General features: G+C 35.3%; 1 protein-coding gene across 6 annotated transcripts in view; it reads left to right on the top strand.

The window, feature by feature from the left end:
• The window catches only part of SCEL (sciellin), a 52,907-nt gene that overhangs the window by 13,983 nt on the left and 14,015 nt on the right, over nt 1-24,909 (top strand). For 3 of the 6 annotated variants that reach the window (XM_015851600.2, XM_015851598.2, XM_015851599.2), the window contains exons 6-16: nt 4,348-4,416; nt 4,722-4,787; nt 5,619-5,684; nt 7,561-7,596; nt 8,462-8,533; nt 16,365-16,424; nt 17,561-17,617; nt 19,057-19,146; nt 20,498-20,587; nt 22,793-22,867; nt 24,142-24,250. In XM_015851600.2, coding sequence (XP_015707086.1) covers nt 4,348-4,416; nt 4,722-4,787; nt 5,619-5,684; nt 7,561-7,596; nt 8,462-8,533; nt 16,365-16,424; nt 17,561-17,617; nt 19,057-19,146; nt 20,498-20,587; nt 22,793-22,867; nt 24,142-24,250 — 790 coding nt within the window. The remainder of the gene's footprint in view (nt 1-4,347; nt 4,417-4,721; nt 4,788-5,618; nt 5,685-7,560; nt 7,597-8,461; nt 8,534-16,364; nt 16,425-17,560; nt 17,618-19,056; nt 19,147-20,497; nt 20,588-22,792; nt 22,868-24,141; nt 24,251-24,909) is intronic. The other 3 variants (XM_015851601.2, XM_032442047.1, XM_015851603.2) reach the window with 3 other exon arrangements.

Below are 24,909 nucleotides of genomic sequence, written 5' to 3'. Positions count from 1 at the left end.
ATGAAATGAATTACATATCATTTACTGTGTCCATGGAAAGCTGGAATAAAATGGGCTACAGTTTTCTGCGATTCTGATGAATTCTACAGTATTTGTTCCTTCATCATGAAGCAAGCCTCTAACTTTATTCTATTTTGCTTTTCTCCATATCTTTTCTATCTCCATATTAGTCTTTTTGACCTGAGAGTTCACCTTAGAGCACACCATGCACATGTACAAAATTATAGCAATGGTTTCTGGATCATTTGCCGTATATTTCCTCATACTTCACAATTTGCTCTTTTGTGTACCACTGGGAATTGAGCTGTCATTTTCACAGTACTATCTATATAACTCTCAGACCTCCTTCTGAAGAAAAAAACAACTGATCTCTGAACTAGCTATTATCAGAGATCAGTTGTTTTTCTTGGCAGGCATTACTTTGCATCTAAGAAAAATGAATGTCTGCCATTTTAGAAATGTAGTATTTTAACAGATGACTTCTGAAAGCCTTGCCAGTCAGCATTTGCTTTGACTATCATGAGTTAGTGTAATTGGCAAGCAACATTCTCTGACTTCTCTTTTCCAGATAATTTCTGAACATATGGAAAACATGGGTCTTGAACAGATCTCACTTTCCACTCTGAAAAAAAATACCATTTATTCCAAAGCTTTATTTCTGACTTTTTAACCAGTTGTTTGTGCATGGAAGAACTCTATTACCACATAGCAGATCAGTTCATTTAACTTTAGTGAGGAATTTTCTAGGAGTCTATTTGGAAATGCAAATAGACAGTATCTACCATGTAATTCTTACCCACAAACTCCTTGACTCAAAAGCAAACTTAAGGCCTCATTTATCAGAATAGAAGCTCTGACTTTCCACTTTCTGTAGTGTTGATGAAAATTATTGTCCTGAACATCCCTATCCAGCTGGGAATTTTTTGTTTTATGATGAGATGTTAAGGATGCCTGAATTATTTTAGGTTGTAAGCTGCCTGTCTTTGTGTTCTTATAGGCGTACATATCTAAGATAAATTGTTATTAATATGCAACAGGTGACAAAAAATATAAAGAAATGGTTATATATATGAATATGCATTTCTGATAACTGATATGGAATTAAGTGAATAATCTTGGTTCTATCTTAAAATGATAAAAATGAGGAAGCAGGTAGTCAAGTAGTTTATTTTTTCTCAGTCATCATTGGTCTTCTCAGATCTGTGATATATAGTAATTTCAGGATTAATTCATACACACCCACTGCCAGAAGGCACTTCTGTGAAAATGAAACGTGTTCTGCATCTTCTCAGATTTGCAACCTGAGGCATAAAAGGGAGTGGTGATGTATTTTCTCTTAGCTTCTCTTTGTAGCTTGCAATTAAATTTGGTACTTCCGCTTCCTCTGTAGAGGATGTTTTCCACCTGGTACAATTCCCTTAATTTCTTACAAATTATTTCTGGCAAGAATAACAATACTACAGAAATCTCAAACTTAGAATATAGCAGTTTTCAGACTAGCAATATTCCTTAGTTTCCTGTGTAAATAAAAGATTTTATTTGTTTATTTATTTATTTCCTCAAAACTAAAATGTATAACTGAAAAATGTCTTCTATGATTCTGGAATATAGAAAAAGAATCTAAAGCATTGTTCACAGCTTGACAGCTTTGAGAAGAATTGCCTTTGTATTGTAGATTTCTCAGCTGTTTACCAAGTAAAATAATTTTTGTTTAGCTGTTATAAAATGGCAATCTATCCTGTAGAAGGTGCACAGAAGTTACCAGTTTTAAGCCAAGAAATAGAATATCTTTCCAGATTTCTACTCTATAGCTCTTGTGGCTGTTACTGTAATACTCCAAGACATAGATTTTCAGAATGGGGTTCTATCTAGATGAATGTCTAGAAAAGCTAGTTTTTAAAACATCTGAATAGTCATTGAAATTCTAATTTTAAAAAAATTGAAAATACACTGCTTGAAGAGTACAGGAGTAATTAGAGGTTCTTCAGTGCATGTAGAAATACAACAGTGAAAACATACGTACAAGCCATTTTAAGTACAGATATAATTCCCGTTTCCTGTCATCTCTGTATTCAAGGACATTGTTGTTTGATATGAGTTTATCCTAAGCCCAACCTCAGAGGCATACAAGGCCAGGTTACAAAGGCCCTGAGCATCCTGATCTAGTGGGTGGCATCCTTGTCCACAACAAGAGGGTTGGAATTAAATGATCCCTTCCAACCCAAGCAATTGCATGATTCTATGATAACCAAGTAGTTACAAAATTGGAACATCAGTTTCGATATCAAGGACCTGGAAGAGATGTTGGGGATGTCTTGGCTGCAAGCAAAAGGGCAGATGATTTGTGAGAAATCTGTAGTTTGAATGCGGTAGATGCACATATACTGGCAAGTAGATCTATACTTCATATATCAGAGAAAAATTGTAATATTAAGATGTGAGGATAAACTACCACTCAGTAAAGGTATTAACCACTTTTTCACTTCTTGAAAATGGAGATGTCAGTACATATGTCTGTAGGTACAGATTAGCTTTCATACATGGAATGTCTCAAAAGAAAACATTTTCTCAGCTTGGAAAATAATGTAATGTGTGGAAAGTGTAAAGAAGGAAGCTGACTGCTTTATTTTAAGAACGATGAGATACTCAATGAAAGGTTTAGGTAACAGTTCAAAGAAAATAAAGAATATATGCTTTTTTGTTAAAACACAAATTAACTATGAGAGTCACCCCTGCAGGGAGGTTAGATATTTAAACTGGCTCAGAAAAACTTTAGATGGATAAATGCATCATTAACCCAGTGGTCTCTGTTGCAGACAGCACTGTGTGCAAATGGTGTATATTCTTCCATCACTGCTTATAAGAAGCAGAAAAGGTGTACAAGGAAAAGTTAACTTTATAGTTAACTTTCTTCTTTTACATTTTTCAAAACATTGCTGCATTGAGCAGCCAGATGGATGGATGGATGATAGACCCTTTAAGTCTTACCTAGTATGGTATAATACATCACCACTTAAAGTACTTCGCTTAAATTTTGAAAATAGGAAATGAAACTCTAATGAAACGCTTCTTCGGTGAATGAATTACAACACTGATGTTTGCATTCACGGTACAGTTTGCAAGATTAGTGAGACCTCTAGTGATCTTTTGAGTAACTGTAGCTGCCAGTCACTGTTACAGCCATGATATGACATAGTTATTTGAGCAATTAATTTTAAGGGTTGAATAAAGAATAGTTTGTATCCCAATGTCCTTGGAGGATTTTCTTTAAATACAACCATCTTCCATGATAGCTGGCTGAAGGCAGTGTACAAAAGGTTTTGTACATAATACTGGGTTATAAATGTAGAAAAAATTATTTATATCTATAGTTATGTATCTATGGGATACATAACAAAAATAATTTCCATGTGTAATTAAGTTGCTGCTGAAAATATTTTTTTGCTAATTTAACCAAATATTTAAGATAAACATCTCAACTTAGATTTGTAATTTACTTCAATTTATATTTGAGCTTTTTGGATTCTCTCTGTTCTTACTAAAGGACATAATCCTGAGCAGTCTGCTGTAGGTGGCCCTGCTCAAGGGAGGTTGGATCAAGTGACCTCTGTAGGTCTTTTGCAGCCTCAGCTCTGTGATTCTGTGATTTAATTTATGGGATAATTTGTATATAAGTATTTAAGCGTTTAAACTATGTTTCAGCTATGATAGCTACCTAATGCTTTCTGTGAAAGTGAGACAGGGTTTTGGGCAGCAACCCTACAATACTTAAGAGCCTTAAAAGTCATGATTATTTCTTAGTATAATTTTAATGGCATAATAAAATCAATTTAAGCTAAAACAACATAACTTCTGTGTTAGATGGTACTCCTACAGGCTACTACTAGGCTTTATCAGGGATTATTCACTAGAAGATTTTCAAATCATATTGATCTCCAAAGCCATAAAGAAAACCATACTGCTGCATCTCTCAAGGAATGGTAAAGTGAGAGGAAATAGTATACTTTACATACTGCTTATCTGAAAAACACTCCTTTCTTTCTAGAGTTCAGTTATAATTCAAATGAATTGCCATATATTCTACTCTATTTATTCTATTCTAAAATTAATTGTTATAGCAATAAGGCTACTTAGACTATTGAGATATCAACTCACAACATTTATATTAAGTCAGCTTCTCTTCTGTGCCTTTTTTGTGGTGCTAATAAATTGCAATCTGAACACAGGACAAAGGGTTATTTCATCTTTTAATTTTATTCAGTAGTTTTAAATAAAGATCTAGAATATGTATTTTGACCAATTTCTGTTTTGTTTTTTTGGTTCTTTTTGCCTCTTCTTTTGAAACAGAATTCCAGGCGGTAATGATATCGACAAAATAAATAAGCCTCTCACTCTGAATAATAAGCAAAACAATAGGTAAGTGTTTTGGAAATGTTACCATCTAAGCACTGTATATCAGGTATTATCACCTAAGTTACTTATATAGATAGCTAGAATGTATAAAGAAAAAATTAGTATGGTATAAGACTTAACGGTAAGTTTCATTTCACCATTTGACAACTGGAATACAGCCATCTATGCCTAGGTTACCACGGACTCTTTAGCAAGGGGGTTGGACTCGATGATCCCTTGAGGTTTTTATCCTTGTTTTCTCATTTTAAATGATATGCTTATTGAAGATGAATTAGTAAGTGAATTAATCAAGTATATTTTCTTAACAGACAGTCTTGGACTCCTAATGCATCATCTGCAAACACTCCTGTCACTTCTCCAATCAAGAAAAAAAGGTATTAATTGCCAACATAGTTTGACTGACAGAGTATACATAGCACTGTATTAAACCTCAGTTAATAACTGTATCAAAAAACACTATCAACTTTCTCCCCTAGCAAACTCAAACTTCAAGAATTCTCTGCTTTTTTTTTTCTCTGAGAGTACGGTGTTCCAAGATAGTTTGTACTACCAATTTAAACTCTGTGGATACAATAATAGATGCTAATTCTTCACTACAGCCCCTAACTCAGCAAAACTATCTCTTTTCACTTGTGCATCCAAAACTGTTCATAATTTCTGTCTGTGATTCACTCTCCCATATTCCATGTGCAAACAATATGATCAGTAGTATTATAAAAGTAGAAATGGTTGCTTGTTTGCCTTGCAAACAACTGCTTTAGCAATGTTTCAAGAAAAGAAGTGAAGCATCAGCTGAAAGTTCTTCTAATACTCAAAAGTCATTTAATAAAAGCTCAAACGTGTTTCTTGAGTTGGTATTCATACTTTTATTTGATTTGTACATTCTACTTTGTTGTGTTTTCAGAGAATGATCCACTTATTTTTATCATTCAAACTGTAGAAAAGACAATGTGGAGTCAGAAAATAATGATCAAATTTATTGTGTTATTTCCAATTCCATTCAATTGTCTGGATTTAAGAAAAAATGTCCTAAAAAGTATAATTATGCAGTTTTTTTCAAAATATTAGCAATTTAAGAACAATTACAGACATTCCTACACCATTTCTGAGATTCTAATATTCTTTTGAAAAGAAACAGACTCAAGCTGCTGTTCAATCCTATAACATATACTAATACTCAAGCATTTATTTGTTAACACTGGCAGACAATCTTGGATGCCTCCCCCAGTTTCAAGTAATAAGACCGTGACAGAAACAGTAGAACTCAAACGGTAAGTATTAATGATCATTAGCTGCTTTCTTTTGTAATTTTTTTTCTAGAGCTGATTTCGCATGTAAGCCTACAGGGCTAAGTAAGAGGGTATGGGCAGAAAAAGCATCTCATGTCTAAATACTTGTTTGGGTTCTAATCAGCTTTATGACTGACTGAGGTGTGAGTATGTGAAGTGTCAAAGACTTGAGGTTGTGTAATTGCTCCTAAATTCTTCTACGATGTATGTATGTTTTCTGTGTGATTTTACTTCAGAATGTTTCAGTTATGTCTCTACAAATTTGCTATAGAATTACTAGTCATATGGGCAGGAATCTTTTAATGCCTCTTCGTCAGACAGACAGGGGTTGCCTGACCAATCTGGTGGTCTTCTATGGTGGGATGATGACACAGGAAGGGCAAATGACATCTTCTAACTGGACTTGTGTGAGGCCTTTGACATGATCTCACACCTCTAAAGTGAAGAGAGATTAAGTTGAAGGGTGGATAGAGATTGTTCGGATGGTCCAGCCAGAGGGTTGTGTTCAGTGATGTTTCAAGAATAGCAAGAGTTCATGAAAGTTTCATCAAGAACAGGCCTGTGTTTCAGTCATCTCTGTCTGATGAGGGTAGAGAAGTAATTGAATAATTAGTGACAAGAAGGACAGGAATCTCAGTATTTTACTGGAAGCTGGGCAGGTGTCATATAAAGATGCATTCCTTGCTTTCAAAATTACCATGATTGTAGTGAGATACTGAAATTAAGTCAGATAAATTCATTGCAGCTGACAAATTAAAATATCTATTAAGCACTGGCTTTCCAGTGGTTGGTGAGTGACTGAATTCTGGCCAAATCCTCTAAATTCTTCTTCACGAGGCAGCTTTCAATGAGCTCTTCTCTCAGTCTGCATGCATATCTAACATTGCCCTGGCCTAAGTGCAATGCACTGCACTTGGTCTTGTTGAACCTCGTTAGGTTCATGTGGTCCCACATTTCAAGCCTGTCCTGACATCTCTCCTTCTGTCATCTCAACTGCACTGCTTAGCTTGGTGTCATCAGCAGACTTGCTGAAGGTACACCCAATCCCGCTGTCTGTGTCACTGATAAAGATGCTGAAGAGCACTGGTCCCAAGATGGACTACCTTGAAGACACCACGTTTCACCATCTTACAGTCTTATCAAGCATACTTAGTTAAACATTGATGGGCATTAAATTTGTTTATCTTTGAAAAGTGCTTTGAGGATGGGTAAGCTATTTGAAATTGTGAAAATTACTGTAACTAATAATAGCCAAAGGGGAGCCTTTTATTTGCTTATGAATTTCAGAAAATAAAGTGTGATGTGTATATGCTAATAACCACCGTTTTAAAAGGTCACTATCAGTCTTAGGATAGTTTGCTGGAGCATATGGGAGTGGTCTATGCTCTGCTGTGTTTACAACTTCAGGAAAGCAGTTCAGCAATGGAGGATTATTTTTTCTATAGAGTTGATAATCTTTTCTGATTCTGAGACCCAATTTTAGTTTTCTGTATTAAAGCATGACACATGAGCTTTTATAGTGCTTAAAATGCTTAAAAAATTAAGCTAAGAATATAAGCAGCTGACTGTAATTGAGTTTTCTGGGCTGTGAATTGTGTGCTGTAAACAAAACACTATTGATCTGTGATTTACTGGAGAATATTAACTGAAGATAGTGCCTTAGTAACATACGAAGAATATGATTAGACTTACATCGTAATAGTACTTGGGTTAAATGCATTATGTGCTACATTAAGAAACAAACGAAAGTATATTCTTGAAAGAAGAAAAGTAAAATTAATTGCTAATTGTTGACCTAAAAACTTGCAAATTGCTTCAATATTAACATTATATGGAATGTTTTTACTATCTTTCCCAGTGCCACTTCATCAGAAAATTTGAATGATCCAACAAGGTATGTCTTGTTTATCTTGCTTCCTAGTAATTCTGGAAATGCAACACACCCCTATGCACAAACATTATGATCTTATACTTATTCATATAGCATATTGTAGCATATTGTAATACAATTATTTATTTTGGGAGTTTCCTCCATAGTCAAGATCCTAGAATTGAGTGAAGAAGACATCCTTCCTTGCAGAAAGATAGTCATGTTTGTATAGTTTAAAACACTTATTTGGATATTTACTCAAAATTAAAAAAACTGTAGCTACATAAAAATATTTAAAATTGCATTAAAATTTTAATTTCACAATTATATATGTAGTTAATGAGACTGTTTATGCTAAGCTGATGTTTTAAAGATTGAAAAAGAGAGTGAGCGAGCAAAGTAAAGGAGAAAATGATGAATGAAAAAGCTATATAAATTCAGAGTTTTGTAATAGAAGGCATTAACGGACAACAATTTATTGTAAAGTCTCCCTAAACATGAGTGTTTGCAAAAGTTGCTCCAATTTCAGAAAGTGAATTTATTAAATAAATTCATTAATGAAATGTGCATTTCACATGGCCTAATGTAGGAAAAGATTACTTAACCAGCCTGTAATTTTGTGGCTTATGAAGAAGGGAGCTGCAAAACCTGTCATAATTTAATTACAATCTTAATAGAAAGACTGTCCACAGAAGCATGGACTCTAACTTCCAATTGTATCTTTCACCTTCTCCCATCATTTCAGAATGTTCTAAAAGTGACAATTCTGACTGATCCTGTCAGAAATAAGTAAATATATCTACAATGATAACTAATATAAGTGATAAATTGTGTAACCTGTTTCCAAATATCATATGCATTAAGTATGTTTTCACCAATTGTTTTACAGTGATGCTTTTTCATCAGAACAAGTCACCCCTCAAAAATCAAAGACTTACATAGATGATCAAGCTACAGCAAGGTAACAGAAACTGACAACATTAAAATAATGTTATAGTATGTGATAAATGTCATTTTATGTACTCCTATTTTTCACTTCCATATTTGATAGCTTTCTGGGACATGATGTGTGATAAATGCAGCGTTTCTGTACTGCTAACCATTATCCTGGAAGTATGAACTTTGAGTCCCACCTCACTGACTTGCTAAGTTATTTCAGACATCTTCATTTTTAATTCTTTCAGCAAATTTAGCTTGCATCATAACGGGCAGTATATAGATAGATGCTGTAAAAAAAGAAAAGGTAGAGGCAGATGTATTGCAGTAGTATGGCTTGTATAGTATATTTTCTTGGGGCTTCAAGAAATTGTGGGAGCAGGAGTGTCTTCACACTGCTATGTAAATAAAAAGTCCCAACTTTGAAATTTTAAAAAGGAAAAAATAACACATATCATGACAAATTAGTATGTTTATACAGATGCATTTCTTCTTGTGGTAAGTTAGCTGGCATATGTAGTAATGCATCTTAGAAATGTGTCAGTGTAAAGAATACCATGAAAAACGATGGGTGAAAAAGACAGAAATGTTGTTTTACTGAAATTCCAGTGAACTGTAAGAATCTCTACTAACAGAGATGGCATATTTTTTCAAAACAATCAGTGATACTCAGGGGTGGTGGTTTTACACTGATAGGAGCTAATCTCCACCGTGCCACTTGCTTGCTCCTCCCCCTCCAAAGAACAGAGAAAATACAATAGAAAACAAAATAGCTCATGGGTTGAGATATTTTGGGTCAAAATATTCAAACAGAATAAAATGCCTGAATATGAAACAAAAAAGTGAATGAATTTAGATTTCTAGATGTGCACCAAGAATTATGATAGCTTTTAACGGTGAATACTAAATTGCCCAGATACTAATTTAGCTAATTCAATTTGTTTGATTCACTGTGTGTAGTTCTGAGGTCTGCAATCACAGTTCATTCTATTTTGAATTTTGTTCCTGCCCCTCAGTATGTAAAATCAGTACAGAATAGTTAAGGATAACATGCAAAAAACATGTGACAGTGTAATTCCTTGGAAAAAGCAGTGCTTTAGAGAAACATTTTCCTGTCAAGAAGTGTGAGAGATCTTAAAGAATTAAATACCCCACTGTATTAATGAGGGAATTCATAGCCATTCTTTACTCCTGAAGGCGTGTAAAAGCCTTATTTAATCCCCAGCCTCAATCAGTCCGCATCCATAGTCCCCGGTGGCTCTCATTACCATCTTGAGCTTTGTATTCTAGTCCCTCCATTGGCAGAGAGCTGGAGAAATGTTTGACTGATCTACAAATTACTATGGTAACCTCACACTAAGTACATCTATATGTGTCACTATATAAACTATAAGTAGGCTGCAATCTTCATGGGCAAAATTCTGCTCTCTTTCCTCCTGCAATAATTCCTTTACATTCAGCTGATGATTTAGATGTCAACCATCTGCTACTCATTGTGTCAATTTCACAAAACTACAATTTTTTGCTGAATTTATACTAACCAAATATGCATTAAGCAGCTGTCAGCAGAAGCTCCTTTCTTCCTCTGAAGATGACATATCCATACTATGCTTTTGTCAAAAACGCTTGTGCCACACAGAAATAAATGGCAACATTAACAGTATTTCTAGTAACATTGATGTGTATAAGAAGTAATCATCATTTAATTTCACATATTTTTATTCAAAATGCAAAGATTTTCAGGTCATGCTTTTTGAAGGTGTACTTAATTATTTGTCTTTTGTCAAGGATTCTGATATGGATGTTAATGGCATAATGGATTAATTTCAGTATAAAATAAAGAAAATATGCTAAGTGGTTTTCTATCAAACATCATTAGTGGCATAAAGAAAATCTTTTGAAAGGACTTTCATTTCATTATATGTTCTTGCGTTTCAATAGAAGGCGAAAACATTAATTTACCTTCTAGTGATAGGGACCTTCTGCCTGCTCTTTCTGACAGATTTGCAACTTTTCTGTTGTTGATACAAATGATCTGCCGTTGCAGAACTTCAGGGCAGAAATCCAAGCCCCTTATTCCTAACTGGATTGATAATATAGCATTTGCAAGGATATGCACATTCTCCAAGCTAAACTGAATAAGTTGGTGTCCTTTCTTCAGTGATCTTTCCCGGTCTACCTTCTACAAAACATTCTGGTCAGTGGATTCTTCCTCTGTATTTTACTATGAAATCCTCTAAGCTAAGCATTATGCCTGTTTGGCACTGTTTAAATTGGCATTTACAGTTGACTGCAGAGCTCTTCTGTTCCATCATCCTCTGCTGTTAGTCTGAATGAGGACTCCTGGCACTGGTTAGTGAGCACAGTGGTGTGGAAGGAAATGCAGCCTGCCTCAGAATAGACGTCACTTTCTTCTCAAAGAACTTCTTTATTCTTTTTCATTTATACATGACAAAAAGTCTGATATAAGGGTAGTAAAGCAGCCATGCATGGCAGATCAAAATTCAGACAGGCCCATGGTGTTAAGCTTTATTCAGTGAGGTGCCTGACATACTTAATATATGCTTGACCAACTCCCTTAGTTCACACTTGGAAGGTCCAGCTGGCAGCCATTTGTTTTTGTAACCTTAAACTGTCTTCTGTGCTGAAACTACTAGGTCAGAAATTCCCTGAATGTTTTAGACAGAGTTTATTAGCATGGCCTTTACATATTCAGTCTTGGTAGAGAAAAAACTGTGGATCAGATGCTTTGTAGGAGGTCGACTGGGAAATATCACTGGAGAAAGGGTAACAGATAAAACTTGTTTTGTATCACATCTAGAAAAGTTAGTGCTGACTAGAGATGGCAGCTACTTGATTAACTGATTCCTAATTTTGTCACAATGGCTATCCAGATCAAAGGAATTTACTTCTTGCATTGTATGGCTCACCATGATGTGTAGCAATTCATCAAAGGAGCCAAAACTCAGAATGGTGTTTTATTAAGTTTCATGGGCAGCTCAACCATATCCAACAATCAGTAAGTCTTCTGAAATTCATACGGTAATTCTACTGTCTTGTCCATAAAACATGGCCTACAATGATGAAGACTTGCATACTATGTGAGCTGTTTGTGCATCAGCGAAGAGGTATTCTAGGTAATAACAAATATTTCAGGAATTAGAGAACATCTGAACCTAGAAATGGACTAATTGAGACTTACATTGGCTAATTCCCTACTCACTGAATAAGTAGGGAATTGCTATCACATACTTTTCTGCCTTGTTGTCAGGATGCGTCTTTCAAGAGTATGGCCAGTATCTGGCCAGTTTGTCTTCTCATTCTCCCACTTGCATCCAGGATCAACTTAAGTTTGGCCTCAGCATAATGACACAGTAATGTGGTCAGACATTTTAAGATCTATTTTTAGATACATTTTTAGATTATTGTTTACTGACTTCCAAATTTGCAAATGCAAACATTATGAATGTTTTCATTGCTTTCAGCAATCGATGACATGCTAAAGCTCTTTTTGTAGGCATGGCTTATATCTTTCCTTTTTCACCGTTGTTCAGATTTTTGTCTATATGCTTTCAAGACAACCAAAAAACAAACAAATACCCAAAACCAAAAGTATTAGCTGTGCTTGAATTTGTGGATAGGATTCATTTTCCTTTTCCTTCTTTGATGGTGATCTGACACATCACCAATCAAACTAGAATTACAGAACTATTACACACTGAAATAAGTGAGATTCATAAACATATCTGACAAAGCAGAACTAAAAAATATTAGAGCTTTATCTCATGTGAACTGAGTTAGAATCAAATGCAGGGTGGAAGTCAAAGCAAAATGTAGATAACTCAATTTCTGAATTTGTGATACAGAGCATAAAAGAAAAAATAATAATTTGTGGTTACATTATACATCAGTTTCACTACCTTTAAAGTTTACTCACTTGATATGTCTGCAGGTTTTTAATGCATTAAATCTATAAAGACATTCAATAGACATTCAATAGCTAACATTAGCAGAATGAAATAGCCCCAAATAAAAATTTTTTGTGCAGATGAAAAAAACTTTTGTTTATATTGATTTGGGGTCAGATACATGACACTTTTGAAAACTGGCTAATTTCTGGAGAGCTTTTTATCTGAATGATTTCCTTTTTAGTTTGTGTCTGAGAATCACAAAGGCTGAAGATATGGCAATAGATGGTAAAATAAGAATAATTTTTGCATTCAGCCCGATGTGGCAGCAATTTTTTAAATGTACTTATCTTCATTGCCATACTTTTTTTTTTTTTTTTTTTTTTTTTTTTTTACTTATTTACTTTTTTTTTTCCCCTGCTGGATTCTCTTCATTAGTTATCCCATCTCTAATCCAATTTTGCACAAGGATCTAGAGGCTTTGGTTTTACATTGTCATCTATATCCTAAGAAACTGCTGACAAAGTTAAGAAGAATGTATTACATTCAGCCAAATTTGGACACTGATTCGTTTTTCAAATATTATATCTGAAACGGGAAATATTTCTCCACAATGGCTTTTCATTCAGTGAAATTTTATGATATTAAAAGAACTTATTTAATAAATGAGTCTATAGGTTGGTCTCTTCCCCACTTTAATACTCTTGACATATCTTTTACAAATATTAGTAAATGTAATATTGGGTTATGTGATTTTATCTGCACTTACTGCCACTGTTCTATAATAAAAGTAAATGTAGTTTTACTAAGGGCCAATACCTAATCAGTTTAAATTCTGATTGACCTGCCGTTTGCCCTATTCTACATTTTATCCTTTTGTAAGTAATAACTTCAGTGACTAGTAACCTGAGCTGTATTGGAACCAACAGCCTGCAGTTACACTCTCCTGTGACTTCTGCTTTGCTCTTCCCAGCTACCATAAAGCAAGGAATCTGCAAGATGTCAGCCCTGATTACTTTCTGCAGTCCTGTCAAGCTGCTGTTTTTCGTGAAGTTGAAAGTTAGTGAAAACTTAACAGTGCAGTAAATTACGATCTTCTGAGGGTCATGTTCTGTACATGTTTTGTTCCATAGGAGCCATAAACTATAGATGAACAGGTCAGTCAGCATGTGCTTTTGTGTTGAAAGCTGCAGCTGCGACTGTCTCCATCCCCTCTCTAGGACTTTTCAGTGTTACCCTTCTGTAAATCAGGCTTGTTGTCAGGGTATGTGCATACAACCTAGACATTACTTTTGTTAAAATCCCTTTGAACATCAAGTCTTCCTCGCAAGTCCGTCAGTGTATTCTAATACACCAAGTATTGAATATAATGTGTGAAGAAGTAAAGAATGCTGCCATCTGCAAAGTCATGACAGTTTGAAGTCTACAGAATGGAACAAACTCAGCATTAGGGTTTTATATGGTCAGTAGACACCTTTCTACCCCCAATGGTATCCTGGGGTGCATTAAAAAGAGCGTAAAGGGAGGTGATCTTCCCCCTCTACTCTGCCCTGGTGAGGCCACGTTTAGAATACTGTGACCAGTTATGAACTCCCCAGTTCAAAAAAGACAGGGATCTCCTAGAAGTAGTCCAGCAGAGGACCCCGAAGATAATAAAGGGTCTGGAGCATCTCCCATGTGAGGAAAGGCTGAGTGACCTGGGTCTGTCCAGCATGGGGAAAAGAAGACTGAAGGGGAATCTAATAAGTGTTTATAAATATCTAAAGGGAAGAGTGGGAGCCAAATGGATGAGGCCGGGCTCTTCTTGGTGATGTGTAGTGATAGGAATAATGGCCTAAAACTCCTAAAACTTGTACATAGGCAGTTCCATACTAACATGCAGAAGAACTTTATGGCAAGGGTGATGGAGCACTGGAACAGATTGGTTGGAAAGGTTGTGGAGTCTCTTTCTCTGTATATTCAAGACCCTTCTGAATGCCTATGTGTGCAACTTATTTGTAGGGAACTTGCTTTCGCAGGGGGGATTGGACTCACAGAATCACAGAATCACAGAATCACAGAATTACCCGGGTTGGAAGGGACCTCAAGGATCATGTAGTTCCAACCCCCCTGCCTAGCAGGGCCACCAAACAATACACATTTACTAGATCAGGTTGCCCAGGGCCCGTCCAACCTGGTCTTGAACACCTCCAAGGATGGGGCATCCACAACCTCACTGGGCAGCCTGTTCCAGCACCTAACCACCCTTCTAGTAAAGAACTTTCCCCTAACATCCAACCTAAATCTTCCCTCCTTCAACTTAAAACCATTTCCCCTAGTCCTGCTATTATCAGCCCTTTCGAAGAGTTTACTCCCTTGAGAGCCCTTCCAATCCCTGCAATTCTGTTTAAAAAAAAGAATGCCCAGGAAATATTGAAAAAAAAAAAAATTGAAAAAAAAAATAAAAATTGAAAGCTGCAAAAAAAAAGGAATACAATATTTTATATGTATACCTTGAGTGAAAATGTCAAGTGTATCTGTTTAACTGAGCTAAGTTTTAGAAAAAGCCATTTGGAATGTAGTTCCTTTGCTGAAAATCAAATACTGAAAATCGGCTAGAGAAGCATAGTATCCTGCAGGGACCAAATTTGGTACTATTGCAGTCTTCCTATTGTTCCACTCTGTGAAAGTCAGCAGAAATAAGCAGAAAGACTACCGACAACCTTTTGAGTAAACTGCATTTAAAGCCATGATGGTGTACTGAATGAGATGGAGCTCCAAAACTACTACTTTCTGTGTTTTGGGTTAATATGCAGCACTGAGGCTGATAAATAAATGAGCGTTGTATAGCATACGCAACATTTTTGTATATACACATATAATTGATGTAGCTGCAGATGCAAAACTTCAGTAGGCTTTACAGAAGACTTGAGATGCATATTTTAAACACTTCTAAGGAGTTCAAGAGATGGAGGATGCAGAAGACTCCAGATCCTGAAGAAAAACTATGAAAGCTGTGAAATCTGTGAAAATCTGCAAAACTGTACTAAGCGGATTCTCTATTTGTTAATAACAGAAATGGACTTCTAACTAATTGGCAGTTAACTCTCCTTACATAGCTTCTTTTATTTCATTGCTAAAGAAGTGAATATCTTGATAATCTCACTGAAGTGACTCTCAAAGCTGACAAACTTGATCTAGAAAAAAACTGAAAGGGCTGTCTTTACGTTTCATTCAGATTCTGTTTCATGGCAGAACTGTACAGAATGAAATCTCATATGGAATATAGTTGACTACCAAGTTATCAATAGTGGAGTGCTGTCATAGTATCATAAGCATCATTCTTTCCCAAATTGCCAACTTAAGAAAATGATTTTTCATTATTTTTTTTCAGTCAATTATTCATTGTAATGAGTTAAGTTTACTAGATGGTAATTTATTGGTAAAGTTGCTGTAAGCTTTCAGGAGTTTTCAGTTGGAAAATGGATTTTTCATGGAAGTGAGGTATCTTGCAGAATCATATCGACACTGGTTAATTCTTATGAAAATAGATAAAAGCATTCAAGCAACACCCCATTTTTGGATTTGGTACTATTAAACATTCTAACTGACTGAATTGGCCAGAAAGAGTTAGTACATAATTATTACCTTTTTAAGTTAGAAATTATTCATGCAGGTGTCAGAAATATTTGGCTGATTTTATTTCTGGTAAAGATACTTGCTATGTCTTAGCAAGTTAAAGGACAGACACTTTCTGAAGCTGCCTGTGATTGCTGAGTCTATGAGTGATGTATGGTTTGAACTTCTAATCAGCTTAATTTGAACTTTCATTAAGAATGTGTGAATTGCAATTTCATTTTAAGTAATATACATTGGCTAATTGGTAGCTGGATATATAAATTTTGTTTTATATATATATATATATATATATATATATATATATATATATGCTTCATTCTGGCTATGAAGCAATCAAGAACTTAATGACCCCATCAAAGTGAATCCACAGTCTTTCACAAGCAACAAGGAGTAAGTCTTCAAAGCTTTTCAGACCCTGCTTTTCTAAGGCTAGTTTGTAATAATGTGAATGTCAGGAAAGGTAATGTTGCAAATCTCTAAAATATTTCTAGATTAATAAGTAGGATTCGTTATACAAAATGACATAAACATGAATATAAAAATTCAGATGAATTAATTGATATATGCACTGTTGGCTGAGCAAATGTTATCTATGGCAAGCTTCCATACATAACCAATATGCTTTCTCAATAATCCATAACAGAAATATATTAATATAGTTAGGGAAGGTGCACTGAACAAAATATTGTATAACTCGCGGATGATAATTTTTGCCCCAACAGCATGTAACAAAGCATTTCAGTCAGCCAAGGGAAGTGAGCCATGAAGAGCAGCTTGAACTTACAATTTTGGACTGCATGTCAGATCACTTTGTTTCAGGCCAAATTTCTTGTAGTTTATAATCAGTCTTTCTGCATGTAGAGAGGAACTGCCCTGTGGTACACTAGAAGAGTTATATATTGTACTGTGCTCGTAAGTGCTGCATAGCATTTTTCACATCTTACACTAGAACTGTGTGATAACTTCAAGAAGCAGCACACAGATGTTGCCAAGATGTGATCATCCATTTTATAGTAGACAATCTTGTTTATATGCATGAATACATATAAATTTGCGTACAGTTTAGTACTAAACTGTAGGTTGAATATGACTTTTATTTTTTGCAAATTTTAATTTACAGGGAATGTATTAGGAAAGTGTCCAAGACTTTGAAGTACTGCTTAATTCTGGGAGACATCCAAAGTTCTAAGATCAATAAGTCCATTCTGGATTAAAGTGTCCAACGCAGTTATCAGCTTCAATGAGCTACCTTACCTTTTGCTTTTTCTCTCTTCTTCTATGTAAAAAGAATTAGAATTCACTGCAATAGTTAAATTGGTTTTCATAGGTCATTGTTTCCTCTAGTTAAACAAACTAATATAAAGCCAGTTTAAAGAAATTAAATTTTAATTAAAATATAAAAATTGAAAGGAAAAGGTGACACCTAGTTTAATTACACTTCTTTATATGTTTCTTTGTTTTTTAACACTTTACCTCTTTCCAGCTAGAGGGAATATTGCAACAGTTGTATTTGTTTGTTGTTTCAGAGTGAAAGACTTTGAGGATTTAACTGAAATAAATGCTGCTGCTCAGAAAAATAAGAGGCAAGGCTGTCATCTTTCCCTTACATACTCCTAAAAATTCTTTGGTTTAATGATGATACTAATAGGTTCTTTCCCGTAAAGTTAATGATGGAAGTCAAAATTAGTACTTGAGTTTGAGCTAATTACTTAAAATTCCTCACTAAATATAGTATGGCAAATATAAATAATTCAGTGTGGAGGAGACTTAGTTCATGATTTTATCTTATTTGAACTTAAACAGTCAGTTACCATCTTCTTTAATTACAGACTACTTAATATGAAATAATGTTATCAAATAAACTATTTCACAGCCACTGAGTTAGTAGTTACTAGTATAGATGTGGTCATACAGTCCTAGAGAATATACAGAGACCTAAACTATAGTAAGACAAAACTGGGCTGGATATAACTACAAAGCAAATAACACATTTTTGCAACCATCGTACTGGTGCCTGTACTAAGTAAAATCATATTTCCAAGCTGAAATGGCATAATTATAGCCTACTTAGAAGATGTAAATAGACTCTTCAGCTGTAGCATGGCAAGATGATGAGATGCAAGGGTCATAAATTTAAATGAGAGATTCAGACATTATATAAGGAGGAGTCCAGCAGTGGAGAAGGTTGGGTAAAGAGGCTGTGCTACTTCCATCCTTGGAGGTTTTCAAGAGTCAATTGCAAAAAGTCCTGAGCAAGCTGGTCAGACCTCAGAGGTTTAGAGACCTCCCAAGGACCCTTCCAACCTGACTTATCATACAGTCCTATAATGTGAGAGAAACACAGACATACTGTGGAGAGTCCAACAGAGGATTACCAAGATGATCGAGTGATTGGAGCATTTATCCTCTGGAGAGAGGCTGAGAGAGCTGGAACTGTTCAGCCTGGGGAAGAGGAGTCTTGGGAGACCATATCAACTACTATGAATACCTGAGAGGAGGATGCAGAGAAGACAGAGCAGGCTTTTTTCAGTGGTGCAGTGAGAAGATGCAGTGGACACTAGCTGGGACACAAGAGATTTCATCTGAACACCAGAAAGCACTGGCACAGGTTTCCCAGAGAGTTTGTGGGGTCTCCTCCTTGGATATCTTCAAAAGCCACCTGGATCTGGGCCTGGGCGCCTTACTCTGTGTGGCTCTGCTTGAGTAGGGAGTAGGACCAGATGGTCTCAAGAGGTTCCCGCCAGCCTCAGCCCTCCTGTGATTCTATGTGTGATTTTTTGAGTAGCATGTCATACCTCTGTAGTGTCACAATGGAGAGAAACAGAAAAATACTATAATTTGAACTGATAACTTTTAATTCACAACTGTAGAAATTGTAGTATACATTCAGTGTAGTCAGGAACTTTCCTTGTTAAATGCATATACTTTTTTCCTTTTTTGACATATAAATATCAACACATCTAATATGCTTAAATTGAATCAAATAACTTGATTAATTCTGAGGTGTTTCTAACTTTCACAGAGACAAGGACCTTGGTGATCACATGGAAGTGAAGTCTCCTGATGACCAAAGTAAGGAAGTAAAGTCTCCTGATGACCAAAGTAAAAAAGGGTGAGACTCAGTTCATATTCCTCTCTAAAACTTAAAGACCACATAGCAAGAGCTGTAGTTGTTTAGCATGGTATCTGAAAATACTAATTCCTAATGCAAATAACCTGAATGTGCATAACTTGTGTAAGATATATATTATGTAAGATATGTATATTATTTATAAAATGTGCCAGATTAATTAAATATAGCAACATAACCATGTATTAGCAAAGCAATATAAGTAAACGTATTCATAGCTTAAAAAACACTGATGCTAGTTTGTCAACTAATGTAAAGGCAGTATTATGTTATCAGGTACCATTCATGTGGTATTTTTGTAGTCTTCCATTTAGTTGTATATATAAACTATGAGGAAAAACTTATCTATCTCAATACAGAAGCTCTTCTGCATTTTTTAATAGAAGTATTTTTATCCTAGCAGTTCCATTTGACAGACCAGAGGAACATAACACTGAATATGTAAAGTGAATGAGTTTCTCTTTTAGTTCTGAAAAGAAGCCTGCCAGATTAGTACTAAAGCACAATAGAGGGTGCTGCTTCATGCAGCATGCTATGCATATAAAACAGCGACCGCCACTGAGTGAGGTTCATTTAGCAGAGCTTTAGACCTTGGCAAGTTCATTGAAGTAAATCAAAATGCAAACCAATCATCCAGAGTTAAGGCTTATAATCATCAAATTGTTTCAGAATATAGCATTTGACAGAACCAAACAAGAGTAGCCTTTGTCTGAGCTGCTTTGTAAAACTGTCAAGAAAATTATTAGCACTTATTACTTAAATCCTATAATTTATCTGACAAGGTTCATTCCTGTTTGGTGGTATATCATCTTTACTGAATGGAAGATTGCAAAAGACAAGGTTTATTCTGCTTGAATCATAATCCTGCCTCTTGAAATAAGAGTCTGAGTATCTGTTTAGCTCATGATTACTGATGAAAACTTTAGTCTAGTATTTATATGTATGTATGTATGTATATATATACAAATAAAATATTCCATTTCTGAGCTGGAACTAAAATGCAGTAAAAACAAGAATAAAGTATTGTGGAATATTGCTAAGAACATGCAGAATGTTATCAACCATTGAAACTCTAACGTACAGCTGAAAACCTCAGTGGGCACTTTGAGAAAACTAAGGTTCAATTAATTTGGAGGAATTTCTGATATGTATTTATCTACTAGCATAAACTGAGGGCTTAAAATTACAGATTTCTTTAACTGCTGTTATTAAGATAAGCTTCGCCATTTTTGGCCATAAGTGTAAGTGAAAACTGTGTAACTGAAAATGATTTTTATAAAGACTTTTTTTTTTTCTTTTTTTTTTTTTTTTTTTTTTTTTTTTTTTTTTTTAGCATAACTAAACAAATATATGAAAATCCTCCAAGTGCTCCAAATAATGTCCCAGAAGCAACCTACCTCAGTGACAGCAGAAGAAAGAGCAGGTACAGTGGACAATGAATTGAGAATCATTACATTTAAAGTGTTATTTCTTGGGGGGGGGAGAAAACTATGAAACTATCTTTATGCAAGGGATATTTGAAAACCTCACACTGGTCTCTGATGTCATGCCAGCCTCCTATCAAATTTTTCTTGTACAAATAGAAGCCCACAGAGAAAACCTTCATTGCACAGAGTGAGCAGGACTAGACATGCCTTGTGTAGCTCTACAGATGTGTCTGAGACATGAAATTTAGGAGAGATGTTAAGCCAAAATTCTTACATAATCAATAGAGGAAGGTATTTCCAGCATGTTACTTGGATGCTAGATGTGCCATGCTGTAGGAGAGCCTTATTTCTTTCCAAAGCTGGAAGGAAAAAATGACATTCAGTTGGCTTCTAAAGTTCCTAAAGCTGTATGGGATGAATCTGAGCCCCTGTCTCATCTCTTACCCCAAACATTATTGCTATGACCTGGGTTTCTGACTTTTTAATTAGGTATAAATCATTTTTAAAACCATTTCTCCTGTTCTATTTGGACTCCGTCACTCGAAGCACTCTATTCTGAGTAGGAAAAAGAGGTGTTATAGAGGTGTATATGTAATAGACCTGTCTAAAAACCCTGTCTCTTGGTAAGGAGAAATCACTGGATCTTTATCTGAGGAAGTATTTTGTGATGAGCAAATCTGGGCTTGCATTATTATTAAATGGCAAGAATATTATTATGTTCCGTAAAATATAAAATATTTACCAGTTTTATTTCTCACTATCTGTGCAATTTTAATACATGGTGTTGCACAAATATGCACTAAAAAGACAGGTAAGTGTAAAGTGTATCTGGGCTGTTTAATAACCTACACATGCATGTTGTCAGGCTGTTGCACTTAACCTGAAAAAAACATTCTGCAAGCGCACGAAAGTATTTAAAAAATCACAGCATTACTGAATAGTACACAAGATTGATATGAAATATAATTATTATGTTAAATTATCGTTACTGTTATAATTGTGTTAAATTGCTGTACCTTGATTATTGTGTTCAATTTGGGGCCCCACAATGCAAGAAACACATCAAGGCCCTGGAGCATGTTCAGAGAAGGGCAATGAAGCTGGTGAGGGGTCTGGAGCACTGGAGCTGGGAATGTTTAGAAGAATAGGCTCAGGGGAGACTTCATCACCCTCTACAGCTACCTAAAAGGAGGTTGTGGTGTTTACCTCTTCTCCCACATAATACGTAATATGACTAGAGGGAACGGCTTCAAGTTGCACCAGGGTAGATTCAGGTTGGATCTTAGGAGAAACTTTCTCTCCAAAAGACTGGTCAGGCACTGGAATGGGCTGCCCAGGGAGGAGGTTGAGTCACTGTCCCTCGAGGTGTTCATGAAATGGTTGTACTATGGGACGTGCTTTAGTGGGAAATATTGGTGATAGGTGGATGGTTGAACAGGATGATCTTAGAGGTGTTTTCCAGCCTTGGTGATTCTGTGATTCAATGAATTACTATATACCTCATGAATTTCTGGAAGAATAGGGTAATTAAATCAGTTCAAAAATGTTCAAAACATGTATGACAAGATGGCTTGTTCATCTGTCATATACTAGCTCATCCCTTCCATGCCAAACAAAACTGACAGTTAAGTAACCAGAAAAAATGGAAGAATTAACTGCTCTGGCAGTGAAATTCAGTCTACTCCTTCCTAATATGAATATAAGGAACAATAAATTTATTGTAAGGAATGCAAATCACACATTAAACAGTCTGTATTATAAAAACCCCCAGTCTACTTCTAGGGACATATTGTAATTTTGTTTGGCTATTTGACAGCTATTTGAGGACTAGTGAAAGAAGACAAAAATTGCAAAACACGCAACATGCCACCATTTCATAGTAAATATAATCTAGGCTGAGATATCAGCACAGGAAAAACCATTGTTATAGTGTAGATTTCACTCAGTAGCATTGTGGATTTCATTTTGAAATACTAAAGAATCATACGGCAAGTGAACACAGTGTAGGGGCACTTTATGTCCAAGTTACACTTTCTTATTTGGTATATATCTCTTGATGGAAGAAAAAAAGGAACTTATTACTAAATGTGATTGTTTTTTACAAGAACATTACATTTGTTCAGTTTCCCTATGATCAGTAGTGAAGCCTTTAACAATAAGAAGTGGCATTTTGTAATTTTTATGTACTTACTGCCTTGCAGAAATTCATCACATCATGCCTATGACGAAAATATAACTGGAAATACTATCCAAACTGTTTATTCTACTTCTGATCAGTAAGTACACATTAATAATGTTATGCAGTATCAAAGGGCACAGATGTTTTATGTAAGCTTTTCAGGTGTTCAGACAAAAGGGAGCAGTAGAAGTCATCATTAGGCTAGTCAGACAGCTTTTCATACAGCACTCCCTTTCAGTGGGATCTTGTCATCAAATCATTACTACAGTTTGGCAGCCTAATATTATGTAGGCTTGTTAGAGCTGGCATATAAAACATCTAGAAACAATAGCCAGGGCCTTAAGTGGTGGAGTTGGATTTGTGATTCTGTAGGTTGCTAACTCTGCCGGCTACTAACTCTGCAAAAATCTCATTCCTACATGAAAATAGTGTTTATGTGACCAAATCTAAGTCCAGGTGTGGGAAAATAGGTTCACATGATAATGCTGATTAAAATTTTTTCACACCAGTGTTTTCACACCAGTAAATATCTTCCCAAGCATAGAAGAATATTTGTTCAAATCAGTAATATCTCTTGGGAAGAAAAAACAAACAAACAAACAAACAAAAATGTTATCAGTTCAGATAATTTGGATATTTCCATTACTTGGAAATACATAGAAGCATAAAAAACTTGCACCCTTTCCAATGTAAGTGTAAGAAACTCTGGGGATGGTTAAGAAAAGAGTACAATGTTTTATCACTGACTAGAAAGGAGCAGGGCTGGTTAACTTTATAATACAAAAGCAGCACTGACAGTTGCACCCAGATAATACATAGATTGGTGACTTAGAAGGATGCAAAAACAATGGAGAAAATATTTAAAAACATTTATGTTGTTATAAATACTAGGTGAGCTGTTTTATACATGTCCTACATTGCTGCCTTGAAAAGTAAGATTTTGTCTACAGTACAGTAAATAAAAATGTTTCCATGTACATCAATTTAAATTCAACTACCAATTTACTTTTGCAATTAAAATGTTCTAATCATTACCTTCTACTTCATCCTCACTAAGTGCATGTGCTCCTAGACATTCAGCAGCTTAGTGATGTCTCATTAGTGTTTGAAATCATTCAGTTTATCAAAGAAGACTATCATTTCAAAGTACTTTTGCTATTTGGCAATTATACTCATCAATTTGCCAATCATGGGAGCATGTATATTACCAAGACCAAATAGAACAGAGGAAATGCACACATTACATTTTTTCCATTTATGGTCACTGTATAGTAGGATACTAAAGTCTTTCCCACACATTGCACTAAGGTTATCAGTTTTCTCCTTGAGATTGCTCTTTTTCTGACAGCTGATGTTATATTATATACACAGGAGTATTATTGGGAAAGATATATGTACATACTGCAGGAAGCCCTTGGGCACAGATGCCAAAATGATCTTAGATGCCTTGCAAATTTGCTGTCATTCAACTTGCTTCAAGGTAAGATTTGACCTACTACTATGAAATAAAATTCAAATGCAATACCTACATTATATTACACATTTAATAAGCGATTATTTAGGCCTTAGACGTGGGAGAAGAGAAAGGCCTGCACACACGCTGATTAATCTAGGAAGTACTGTAGTCTCTAGTCTCTCTTTTTCCTCCCCAGTCCTTTCCCTCTTCCTCTCCTTGCCTCTCCTTTCTTTCTCTTGCAACTATGAGGAGGATAAAGGATACAGCAGGACATATCCTGACTGTCATTCATATTTATAAGCCTTCAGTTATACAGACTTCCAGACTGATACAGTGAATTATAACCTATTTACAGTTTAATCCTACTGTAAAATCTTATTCTACTCTTTTCTATGAAGTTTTGTGGGCTTTCTTGGTTAAAGCCATACTCAAAGGCATTAATTAATAAGAAGAATTTACGTAAGTAACAGAGTTGAAATAACTTTCCCATTGGGATCAAAATATCAGTTAAGATTTTGTTGCTGTGGAGATTTCCTGCTGTAGGATAAAATAATCTTAATTCTGCTTTCATCTCCACGCACTGTTGTTGTAACAAAACTTACTCATGAAAATCAGCTAATTAGCATAGACCACTTTCTGCCCAGTCTTCCATAGTTTCTGTTTCTCAGAACTATTATTTTACC

This window comes from Coturnix japonica, chromosome 1 (genome assembly GCF_001577835.2).
Source record: "Coturnix japonica isolate 7356 chromosome 1, Coturnix japonica 2.1, whole genome shotgun sequence".
NCBI classification, from domain to species: Eukaryota; Metazoa; Chordata; class Aves; order Galliformes; family Phasianidae; genus Coturnix; species Coturnix japonica.
Note: the sequence above shows the minus strand (reverse complement) of the source record. Positions and strands in the feature narration are given on the sequence as shown.